This window comes from Protopterus annectens, chromosome 8.part0 (assembly GCF_019279795.1).
Source record: "Protopterus annectens isolate FY-2018-M chromosome 8.part0, PAN1.0, whole genome shotgun sequence".
NCBI classification, from domain to species: domain Eukaryota; kingdom Metazoa; phylum Chordata; order Ceratodontiformes; family Protopteridae; genus Protopterus; species Protopterus annectens.
In genome coordinates this window covers 845138081-845151055 of record NC_056741.1, presented here as the reverse complement: position 1 = coordinate 845151055, position 12975 = coordinate 845138081, and the positions used below count along the sequence as shown (strand labels likewise).

The window sequence follows — 12975 nt, the reverse complement described above, 5'->3', positions numbered from 1 at the left end:
AAATTTTTTTTAATAATTTTTTTTAAAAAAAACCCAAAAACCCCCTTTTTTTAAAAACCAAAATTTTTAAACATAAATTTTTTAAATTTTTAAAAATTTTTAAAAAAAAAAAAATTATTTTTTTTATTAAAAATTAAAAAAAAATTTTTCCCTTTTTTTTTTTTTTAATTAAAAAACCTTTTTTAAAAATTTTTCTTTTTTTTTAAAAAACCCCCCAATTTTTTTTTTTTTAAAAAAGGAAAAAAATTTTTAATTTTTTTCCCAAAAAAAAAAAAATTTTTAACCTTTTTAAAAAATTTTAAAAATTTTTCCTTTTAAAATTTTAAAAAAAAATTTTTTTTTTTTTTTAAGGGTTGGAAAAAAAATTTTTAAAATTTTTTAAAAAAAATTTTTAAAAAAAAATTAAAAAATCCAAAATTTAAAATTTTTTTGGGGGGTTTTTTTTTGGGGAAAAGGGGGGTTTTTTGGGGAAAAACCTTTGGAAAAGGGGGGGGGAAAAACTTTTCAAACTGGGGGGGGGGGAAAAAAACCCCCCCCGGGGGGGGGGGGTTTTTTTTCCTTGGGAAAAAAACCCCCCCCCGGGATTTTTTTTTCCCTGTTTTAAAATTAATGAACCGCCAATGAAATGACTAGTATTTAAATTGGTTTAGTCTCATTGATTATACACTCTGATGAAGTCTCACCTAGGAGAGACAAAAGACCTTAATGTTTGGAGTATTTTTAATAAAGGAAGAATCATTCAGCAGCCTGAGTGCTTTTTTACTTTTTACTGGATTTGTTGTTTTGTATACCTTTTGTGGATATCAAGGATTTCTGCTTCAACATGGTCAAGCATGGACTGTTCTCTTAGCCAAGCACATTTAAACAACTGACCCTGAAATGGCTGCCCTGCCTGGTGTTTCCAAAGTATCAAAGCCATATTTGAGCATACACTTGGCAGCCTTGGAGCTGGTGTTGCCAACATCCAGAAGATTTCTGGAGTACCTTTCTTTATCTGATCTAAGACAGACTACTGGTCTTAAACCATACAATACTGGCAGTTTAAAGTTCTCATGGTCTGGTAATGTATAGAGTTTTGCTTTTATTTGGCAAGGGATTCTCAAGTGCTGCCCTTTGAGACCACCTCTGGATCCCCCAATGGACTTTTGTACAGGTGTCTAAGAGAATCAAACCCCATGCAAGTTTCCTAGCAAGCAGAAGGCCAGGTTAAAGGAATGCATCTACAACCTCCAAGAGGAATACTGTGCTCAAGAAAACTGAGAAATCCCCTCTTCTTGCACGGTGGATATTCCTGAGCTTCTCAACTGAAGGGCTCATTTCATGAGCCAGTCTCCAAGAGTTTCTCAGGTGGAGAGGCTGAGGCAAGAGTATCTAACTCGGTTAGCTTATGACTCTGCCAAACTGGCCATCAACTAAAAGAATCCAAAGACCTTTAAGGGAAGGGGTACCTTTTCCTTTTGGCAAGAGTTTACCTTTAGCAGGATACCATTCAGGGCCTAGACCTTGATAGAGATCCTAACCAAAGTCTGCAAGCAAGGCCTGGGTGTGACGCATCTAAATCAAACTGGCCAAGGCCTGGGCAAGCCAACTATAGACTTGGCACCCTCACATTTAGGGTGAAGCCAAAACAGGCTCAGGCCATAGGTGGGCAGCCACTACCTGAACCCAGTCTCGGGATTTCCTCAATCCTCCTCCCTGATCACCAGGATACATGTGCTGGAAGCCAGTGCTCTCCCAGCATCAGACTTATCCAATGCATTGGGGGGCTCAGCCCAAGTGCATGTAAACTGCGCTGATGACATTGTAGCCTCTAAAGGCATCTCAGAGGCTACAGCATGGTCATGAAGGGTGCTACAAGTGTGCCATACCTCTTGACAGTCTCTGCATCGATTTCCGGTGGCCCTCAAGATTAATCACACTGCTCTCAAACTTTTCTTTTCAGCATCCCCCCCCCCACATGGGAGCTCAACCAATGGACTGGGCAGAGACCAAAGTGGGGATAAGCCACCAGATTCTATGCTGCTCTAAGAGCATTTAAAAGCAACTCTGCCTCAAGTTGAATGGTTCAAGAATTAGTGTACTAGGGATAGATATGCAGGTCATGCACTGGACCCATGTAGAACAGTGAAGTCCCATTGGGGTATTTGCTTTTCACACCTTGACTTTGGATTGGTTAAAATTATTACCCAACAGGTACAGTGAATATAAAAAGTGTACACACCTGTTAAAATGCCAAGAGACCACAATAAATAGTTTCAAAACTTTTCCCACCTTTAATGTTACCTATAACCTGTACAATTCAATTGAAAAAACAAATGTTGGGGAAAAATATAAAAATAAAAAAAATGTACAATAAGTTGGTTGCAAGTGTGCACACCCTTAAATACTTTGAAGCACATCCCAGGCTGCGTTTTACACGCACTACAGAATGAACTGGCACCCTACCCAAGTACCATGTTCAATCATAGCCTCACCTCAGGCTTTGTACCCACTAAATGGCGCACCGCAACAGTTATCCCACTCCACAAAGGGGGAGCCATGACTGACCCCGGGAACTACCGCCCCATAAGCCTGACTAGCCTGGTCTGCAAGGCCATGGAACGTATCATCATGACTCTGGACCCTACCCAGTTTGGATTTGTAAAAGGCAGATCATGTCTCCTAAACCTGATTGACTTCTTTGAAGCAGTCACCAAAGCCATAGAGGTGGGTAAAATGGTTCACACAGCTTATCTAGATCGCGCCAAGGCTTTAGACACCATCCCCCACTCTGGAATTATAGATAAGCTCACTAAACTAGGCACAAATCCCTGCGTCACAAGATGGGTTGCCAACTGGCTCACGGTCAGAACCCACACTGTGAAAGTAGCGGATTCCAAATCAGACATCAGACCAGTGACAAGGAGTACCACAGGGTTCAGTCCTGGGTCCTCTCCTATTTGGTATCTACTTCTCTGAAGTGCAGGCCAACACAGAAGGTCTTTGGCTAACAAAGTTTGCAGATGACTGCAAACTAGCAGCCATAATCAAAACTCCTAACGATGTGGAAAAACTACAAAAGGGCCTCACTGAGACAGATACCTGGTGTCAAAGCAATGGCCTGAAGCTCAATGCCAAAAAGTGTATTGTCATCCCCTTTGGTAAAATCTCTGTACCCATGAACTACCACATAGCTGGTAGTCTACTTAATGCCAAAAATGTGATGAGACCTTGGGACACAGGACAGTAGTCTCTCCTCTGATAATCACATCACCACAGTGGTCAGGAAATCCTTCTACGTGGCTCATCTCATCACAAAAGGATTCTCATTCAGAACAAAAAAAAAAAAAAAAAAAAAAAAAAAAAAAAAAAAAGGAGGTAATTGTTCCCCTCTACTCAGACCTATTATAGAGTACAACGCCCCTTTTGTTATGTACCTCACAAGACATCTACAACAACTGGAAAGACCACAAATACCTCACAAAGAGGATTACTGGCCTCAAACAGATGCCCTATGCAGACAGTCTAAAAAAACTACAGCTTTACTCCATTGCATATCGCCTACTCATGGGCGATCTCTGCCTAACATACAAAGCTGTGTCAAACCCAGAGCCGTTGGACATGCTCCACTTAAAGAAATCCCAATCCCTCCGAGCTACACGCTCTAGGGACCTAAACCTTGTCATCACAATAAACAGAACATGCTGGAGGGATAAGATTCCTTCCCAGAGACTTCCCATAATCTGGAACAGACTACCTATGTCAGAGCTCCTCGTTAGCATTCAAGAAAAATCTTGATTGGATGGGAAATGGGAAATTCACCCCGGGGATCACTTCTGTGGCTCTGCTCGACAGGGGCACAGGAAAATTTTCTTGGGTGGCGAAAGCCAGGGTACATTTTTTGGCTAGGCTTGTATGGGCCCTAGGGCCGATAGCCTAGTACCTACCTATGAACCTATAAGCACCTTTTGATTTAATTACAGCATTGTCATCTTGGGTAGGAATCTCAGCATGGCACATCTTGACTTGGCAATATTTGCCCACCCTTCCTTGCAAAAGCGCTCCAAATCTGTCAGCTTGCGAGGGCATCTCTTGTGCACAGCCCTCTTCAGGTCACCCCACAGATTTTTATTGGATTTAGGTCTTGGTTCTGGCTGGGCCATTCCAAAACTAATTTTCTTCTGGTGAAGCCATTCTTTTGTTGATTTGGATATATGCTTGGGGTCATTGTGTTGAAAGGTGAAATTCCTCTTCATCTTCAGCTATCTAGCAAATGCCTGAAGATTTTGGGCCAAAAGTGACTGGTATGTGGAACTATTCATACTTCCCCTCCACCTTGACTAAAGCCCCAGTTCCAGCTGAAAAGCAGCCCCAAAGCATGATACTGCCACCACCATGCTTCACTGTGCAGATGGGTGTTCTTTTGGTGATTCGAAGCATTTTTGCACCAAAATGTACGTTTTGGAATTGTGGCCAAAAAGTTAAACCTTTGTCTCAAACCACAACACATTTTCCCACATACTTTTGACAGACTACGAATAGTTTTACAAATTTTAGCCAGGCCTGGATGTTTTTGTGTGTAAGAAAAGACTTCCATCTTGCAACCCTACCCCATAGCCCAGACATACTGAGAATACAGGAAACTGTCGCAGTACTTGCCAGAAATTCCTGCAGCTCCTTCAGTGTTGCTGTAGGTCTCTTGGCAGCCTCCTTGACCAGTTTTAGTCTAATCTTTTCATCAATTTTGGAGGGACATCCAGTTCTTTGCAATGTCACTGTTGTCCTATATTTTCTCCACTTTTTGATGACAGTCTTGTGTTCCATGGTATATCCAATGCTGTGGAAATTTGCTGAAAGGTGCTTTGTAAGCTCTCTGCAAACCATTGCATTTGCTGTAGCAGGCAACTGAGTAAATGTCAGACCAATCCTACAACAGCTGAACTTTATTTGGGGTTAATCAGAGCCTCTGATTACAGCAGTCTTGGGTACACACAGGCTATTAAAAAGGTGCTTCAAAGCATTAGTTTAAGGGTGGGCACACTTGAGCAACCAGCTTATTGTACATTTATATCCCCCCTCCCAACAGATTTGTTTTTCAATTGAATTGCATAGGTTACAGGTCACATTAAAAGATGGGAAAAGTTTTGAAATGATTTGCTGTGGTCTCTTTATAACAAAAACCTAGCATTGTTAACAGAGGTATGTACACGTTTATATCCACTTTATGTAGCTTTATTGCTCAATGTCTGGTTTCAGACAAATGTACTTCTTGATACTGGTACTTCAGACTCAAACACCAAGAACAAGGAAAAGAAATTGCAATGGCTGACAACCCTTTATACCAAAAACATCCTGATAATTGGGAAAAACCCACCAGGCATGGGAGACTGAACACGTCTCTGGTATTCAGGCTGGCCTCAGGCTTCAAAAGGCAGGAAACACCAAATGTGATTGCAATTACTGCAGCAGTGAAGCCCCCTAACTCAAAGGCTATTTATAGGACAGGAAGTGGTAAAAGAAAATGAAAACCCCTGAGAATAGAAGACAGTCTAACCTAAAAATGTCTGCTTGGACGGCACCATCTTGCACAACTGAAATGAAATTCAAATTACATTACCTGTAATCTTTGCAGTAAATGGGCTCCCAGGGATGTGTTTGTTGTTGTACTTCACCAATATGTTGTAATCACCAGGAAGAACAGGTAGATAAGACACCGTACAAGTACCATCTTGATTATCTGTGCAGCTTATTTCAGCTTTTGAGGGACCCTCAATGGCTAGAGACAAGCCACCTACAACACAAAAGTTACCAATGATGAGAAATCTTGCACCATACTTTTACATAACATTTGAAATTACAATAAATCTAAATGGGAAATTAAGGATACCAGCCAAAATTAAAAAAACACCCTTTAGCTTTGTGTGCTTCCATACAGTGCCACAATTTCTGCATTGCTCCATTCATTGCAATCTGTCCACCACTTAGCATTTACTCAAAGTAAATGGGGAGGGGGGGGGGTGTTTTAGTCCCATCTGAAGTACTATATAGGGAAGGGTAGATCATAGGCTATCACATTAGCTGATTTATAATCCTATAGTTGAACTCATCCTATCCACCTATGTGAATTTGGCATTTTCTCTGAAATTCCCACACCCAAGATCAACCCTAAGAGTAAGCAAGCATCCATTTCTTACACCCTATGCCCACCAGGGCACCTCCCTAAGCAACAATGAAGCCCATCTTCCATACACCCTATGCCCACCAGGGCACCTCCCTAAGCAACAATGAAGCCCATCTTCCATACCAACAAACTTGACAATAGTCAAACATGCAGTGAAGTTCAACAAAAGTAGACCGTTAACCACAAGGGGACAAAAGGTACTAAACACACCAAGTACAGTTGTGTACACTTACCATAAAAGCCGATGTTAGACTGTATTCATTGTTGCAGTCATTACATTTGGGTTACCTGCTTGCAGTAGCCCTCAGTTGGCCTGATTAACAAAAGTCTTGGGTCCTACATAGGCTGCTGTTCCTTCTTCCATGTCAGGTCATCAGGGGTATGAAACTTGCAGCAGATGCCATTACATCAGTTTCTTGCCCCAGATGTCAGGTGCCCCCCTAATGGGAAGCAATTAAATATAAAAATACAAGGATATACCTCCAACAAAACACAGTTTTTAGAGCATAGTAAGTGAGAGTAGAGGTATAGCCAAAGGAAGACAAGGGGGCTGGAGGGAGGGTAACCAGGACTGCAATAATGAATACACGAAGATCTACATTTATGGTAAGTGTACACAACTGTTCTATGTTAGTGTTTCACTGTTGCAGTCATTACATTTGGGTAGATTCCCAAAGTTAAGGAAAGGAGGAGGCAATTAGATAGCATTAGGACCAGCTATAAGGCCCTGCAAGACTGCAGTGGCAAAACCAGCCCTGGATTTAGAGAAAATTGACAAATTATAATGCTTGGTGAAAGTATGTACAGAACTCCAGGTAGCAGCTTCTAGGATGTCCCTAGTAGGGACGCCCCTAAGAAAGGCTGTAGAGATAGATGCCGTCCTTGTTGAATGGGGTCCGATGCCCTGTGGGATAGGTGAAATGAATGCAGTGGCCTATCCATTTTGAAATGGTTCGTTTTGAAATAGCTTTCCCCTCTGTCCCTGCAGCAAATACCACCAGTTCAGATTTCCTTTGAGGTTTAGTCCTGTCCACATGGAATCTAAGCTGTCTGTGCACATCTAAAGAGTGCAGTATCCGTTCCCCTTTGTTCTATGGGTTAGGAAAGAAGGTAGGCAAATGGACTGATTAAGAGCCACATTGGATACCACCTTGGGCATGGAGGGATTGGTTCTGAGGGACACCCTGTCCACATGAAAGATGTGGAAATGTTCCACTGCCATAAGGGCCTGTAATTCAGATACCCTTCTTGCAGAAGTGATGGCCAAAAGGAAAGCTGTTTTCCAGGAAAGAAATTTTAAATCTGCAGTAGCAGCTGGCTCGAAAGGAGGAAGAGCGAGTTTCTCCAAGACAAAGATCCCAGGCTAGAGCTCTCCTGGGTGGCCTTAACTTTTTGGCCCCTCTGAAGAGCTGCTTGAGTAGTGTGTGAGAGAAGAGGGGAGGCTCTGTGCTATAATGAGCTGAAATGGCTGAAGCATGAATTTTGGAGGAAAAAGCAAGCCCTTATGAAGCGTCTCAGTTCAAGTATTATAGAATCAGAGGTAAATTGGGCACTGCTGTGTTCATTCCTTGAAATTGGTTCCAAGCACAGAATCTTTTCCATTTTGCAGCAGAAGATTTTCTAGTACTAGGCCTCCTTGCCTCTAAAATGATATCCATCAGTGATTTACTGAGGGATGGTAAAGGAGAGATCAGGTAAATTAGCCAGGCTGCTAGGTTCAGGGTTTGAAGCTGAGGGTGCAGAAACTGGTTCTCCTGCTGAGACAACAGGGATGGAGTCTGAGGCAGGTGCCATGGAGCCAAGCGTGACGGCGCAAGAGTGGGTACCAGTGTTGGCAAGGCCAGTCTGGTACAATTAAAACTGTCCTTGGCTTGTCTCTGATCTTTAGTAGCACCTTGGAGAGCAGAGGCAGAGGAGGAAAGGCATAAACTGATTAGGTTTTTCAAGCTGAAGGATACAACATCCACTTTCCAAGCTAGCTTGTGGGGAATCCTTGTGCAAAATTTGTCAAGCTGATGGTTCTGGGGGGAGGCAAAGTCTATATCTGGGACCCCCCATTTGCTTGCAACATATTGAAAATCCTTGCTTCCAGTTTCCACTCATGTGGGTCCATGAGGTTTCTGCTTAGTCTGCCAGTGTATTTAGTTTTCCTGGCAGGAATTGAGCTTGCAGATTCACTTGGTAGCTCAAGGCTGTGTTCCACAATGCCATGGCTAGTCTGCAGAAGGGGTAAGAATGTGTACCCACCTGCTTGTGTACCACATGACAGTGGTGTTGGCATCTTTACCATTAGTTGCCCTGGAAGAATGTGGTCCTTGAAGGCTGTCACGAGCATTCTGTACAGCTAACATTTCCTTTTGATTTATGTGCACGTGACTTGGGTTCCATTTGTCCTGAATGCACTTTCCTGCCAGGTGAGCCCCCCATGCATAGTCTGATGTGTCTGTTAAGATTTGTGCTGCAGGGGGTAAGGTGAATGGTAGTCCCCTGTTTTGGTGGCAGGTCTCTGCCCACCAAAGGAACTCTAGGCGTAGGCAAGGTACGACAGGAATCCTTGCTTCTAGATCCTGTGAATGTTGACACTATAGGCTTTTGACACCATAGGCTTTTGAGATACCACTGTAGTTTCCTCATATTCAGCCTTGCATATGGAATTAGAAGACTACAGGAGGCCATGAACCCCAAGGCTTGCAGTATTTGCCTTGCAGATAGGCTGGGTTTTTGTGGCCACTTGTTTGAAGTAAGTTGTCAAATGTATGTTTCTCTGGTGTGAGGAAAGCCATCTGGGAAGTTGTATTCAAGCTTGCTCTCATGAATAGAATTTGTTGACAGGGTACCAGGTGGGATTTCTTTTCATTTATAGTGAACCCTAGACAAGTCAGTACCCTTTGAGCAAAGGCCAGATGATTGAAAAGAATGTCCTTGCTTTCTGCCTGAATTAGACAATCATCCAGATATGGGTACATCTGAATATTTCTTTGCTTGCAAAATGCAATGGCTGGAGCTAGGCACTTTGTGAATACCCTGGGCGCAGTGGATGAGCCAAAGGGCAGTGCAGAGAACTGATTGTGCCTGTAGCCTGCTTTGAAGCGTAGGTATCTTCTACAAGACTCCCTGATAGGGATGTGCAGGTAGGCTTCTTTTAAGTCTAGTGTTGCCAACCATGCATCCTTGCCTAGCACAGGAAGCAGCTGAAGAGCCAGCATTTTGAATTTGGAATCACCAGAAAGGTGTTTAGAATAGAAAGGTCCAGGATAGGACACCATGTGTTGCCTTTTCTGGGTACCAGGAAAAGTCTCTAATAGAAACCTTCTCTTTTCCTCTTCTGGTACCAATTGAATAGCCCCCATGTTTAACAGTGTCTGATTTTGGGCCTCGGCCCACTGATTTAGGGGTAGATCTGGCCACATGCTTGGCGTTGGTAACGTGTGGAAATGAAATCTGTATCCTTGGGACACTATTTAAAACCCATTTGTCCTGGGTAATGAGTTCCCAGTTTTTGGCCTGCAGACCAATCTTTTTGCCTAAAGGAGCATTCAGTTGGGAAGTGCTTGGAAGTTTTAAAGTCAAGTCATTGAGACTGTTTTCCATGGGGGCAGTCTTGCTGCTCTCAGGTTTGGGTGCGGAAACCTCCCCACTGCCTAGTCTTGTGTGTCCCTTTGAACTGAAACCTGGGGTTTATGCTGTCTGGGTTTGGCGTAAGACCTGGAGGGGGCTGGAAAGGACCAATTTTTAGAGGGCCAGTGTGTACTAAATCTAGGAGGCTGAACTTGTAAGAAATCTTTAACAGTCTGCATAGATTTAGCTTTATCTTCCATCTTTTTAACAACTTCCTCAGCCTTGCCAAACAGGCGGTCCTGATTTAAGTGAGCATCCAACAATTTAGCTTTAACATGATCAGGCAAAGATTGCTCCTTAAGCAAAGCATGCCTTCTGAACACAGACCAAGAAACAGCAGCCCTGCAAGAGGCCTCTAATGAATCAAATTCACATTGCAAAGTAGGTTTTCCAACCTGCAGCAGAATGCATTAAATCCTGTAATTCTTTATTTTCAGCGCAGTCATGAATTATTTTCTGTTTAAGCAATCCAACATGTTGTTGATACTTTAACATATGAAACTGGCAGTTTACAGCCCTAACGGCCAAGGCTGCAGAAGTGTAAACCTTACATCTATCCAGCACCCTGGAGTCTATCAGAGGGGGATAGGATTTTTAGCAGTAGAGAAGACTTAATGCCTTTGGGTCCCTGTAAAATAGTTTCTGGATCCGCAATAGGATTTTTAAAAAGGAACTTGTGAGAATAAGGAACCCTGTAATATCGGTCAGGTTTTCTGGGAGCAGGAGGTGAAGAATCAGGGGCCAAACTAGATTCTGAAAAGGCATCAATGTCTAGTACAGGAGGTATAGTTAAAGGCCTATGCTGAGGCATGAGTAAGAAATCCCCAAGCCTCTTGAATCAGAAAAATCCTGGCTTTCCCAGTGGAAATGCTCCCTTAGAGTATATGCAAGGTTTCACCAAAAGAAAAATCCTCTGGAGAAGCAGAGGGAATAGAGTAGTCTGCATCAGAATCTTCATAAGTAGAGAAGGGCAAATCCAGATCAGAAAAATCAGAATCCTGTTCAGAAGATTCATAAACAACTTCAGTCCTAGGTCTCTTGGAAGGGGAGGTTGGCTTCCCCTGATTAGAGTTATAAGTTCAGTCATTCTTATTTGTTTTTTTTAGGCACAGAGGCCTGAGCAGGGGGCCTGGGCGTTGGTTTCTTAGGCATGGTTCGAGATTTTGGCCTAAATGAAGGAGGTGTTGGTTTAATATGCAAGTCCGTAGGCCTGAATACACCCTCAGAAGCCGGTGCCTGCACAGCAGCTCTGGACTCATCCAAGGTGGACACATCTGCAGGTTCCACAGTTGAAGCATCTAGAGGCATATGGGTCTCAGCAAAGGCCTGCGAGTCACAAGTAGCGGGTATCAGGGGCTGCGAAAGCACCAGAGTACAGGCGAACTGGCGACTGGCTTAGAAGCGTAGTTGGCAGCTTTGGACCTCAGTGGCCTGTCTTTAATCTTTGCGTTTTTTTGGAATCCTGCTAGTCGGATGGCTAACAGACGACATTTCTGGATAATTAAACAGAGAACTGAAATATTTGGAAGCAAAAATATACAGACAAGATTGTTTTGTGCTTACAGTGCACTGACAGCAAGGAACGTTATGGTCAGTGCCTAGGCAAGGAATACAGTACAAATGAAAATCTTTGAGGTATTTGCTCTCCACAAGTAATGCAATTTCGGTAAGGAGCAAGAAAAAGTTTCTCCAACAGGGTACTTATCTTTAGGAGTTGCCGACCAGCACTTGCTAACTGCTTCTGCACGGGCACCGCATGGCAAGAAAGACGGATGTAATGGCGTTAGCTGCATGTTTTATACTCCTGACGTCATGGAATAAGGGACAGCAACTGACGCAGGACCCAAGACTTTGGTAATCAGGCCGACTGAGGGCTACTGCAAGCAGATAACCCAAATGTAATGACTGCAACAGTGAAACACGAAGATCAGTCTGTGCATAGGACAACTGTCCTCCCACAGATTCCTCCCACAGATTAAACAGTAGTAATTAGAAAAAGTCAAATCCAAGCAGCAAAGTCAGCATAGTTAAAATTGCAGGACCACTACCAAAACAGAACACAAAACCCCCCTGAGGAGTCTAGCTAAGAGAAGCCAATTGCCCCCAGAATAGAGGATCCAACAGCTAAGGAAAGCTGCAATCCAGGTCAAAATGGTTACCATTACCAAAGTCAAGACATTCTAAAGCAAGCATTGAAGCTGTTCATGGAATAGAACCAAATTAGTCACTGGCTAATGGGCCACTACACAGTGCTGGGAGAGCAGTCAATCCATTAAATGGTAGCAGCATACCTCCCCCTACCTTACGCAAGGGAGACGAGCCACTAAACTGAAGCATACATCATGGACACAGGCAACACATCTAGGACCAAAGAAATCAGGATAATTGTCTGTGAACCCATCAGTTTAAGTAGGAATAAGGCAGGGAGAGTTCCTCACACCCATGGCCCTGCAGCACGTAATGGAAAACTCCAAAATCTATAGGCTCAAAGGCAGAAAGGAAAGCCAGGTGAGCATGCAGTCAGTCCCCCCCAGAGTGGAAAGCTTACCTTCAAATGACAGACTAGATCAAAAGAAGCACTTCTAAAAGCAGCTACCCAAGCAGACCTGGGCATCAATCTTAGTTCCACTAGGAAATGCCAACTTTGAATCCTTGTTGATAGGAAGACCAGTGATCCACATGTTACTGTTTTTGAACGTTGTAACTGATAAAATGAGGCAGCACCAAAATGGAAGCTTCTACTTAGATGCCCAAGTGGAAAGTTTCCTAGCAACAGCATTCCCCCAAAAAAGGGTTTGCTTGCAATTAAGTGGATCAGGAGAACCAAGACCTGGGCATGACCTTGAAGTGTAATCTGACAAATATTGTATTGGCCCCCTATGATTTAAGTTTCCTGTACAGCCATGGAACTGACAGCACAACCAAAGCACAACACTGCAACAGAAAGAGGGAGGGGAGCAAAGAGGAAGAAAGCGTACAGTATCCAGACACAAAGTGGGAAACCACCTCCATCCTTTTACCCCTTCCTGCCTGCTGTGTGGCAGAATATTAAAGCACCTCTGAAGATGCACCCCAAGCAAGGCATTAGAAGTCCAACCAAAAGATTAGGAAAAATTTGGAATGAAAGCAAACGTGAATCCAAAGGATTCTGCAATTTTTCCATAGAAGTTACTTGTAACCACTCAACACAAGTGCAC

At 43.1% G+C, this 12975-nt stretch overlaps 1 protein-coding gene across 8 annotated transcripts in view; it reads right to left on the bottom strand.

Moving 5' to 3' along the window:
* The window catches only part of FLNA (filamin A), a 1106834-nt gene that overhangs the window by 263339 nt on the left and 830520 nt on the right, over nt 1-12975 (bottom strand). For all 8 annotated transcript variants that reach the window (XM_044080337.1, XM_044080332.1, XM_044080334.1 and 5 more), the window contains one exon: nt 5597-5770. In XM_044080337.1, coding sequence (XP_043936272.1) covers nt 5597-5770 — 174 coding nt within the window. The remainder of the gene's footprint in view (nt 1-5596; nt 5771-12975) is intronic.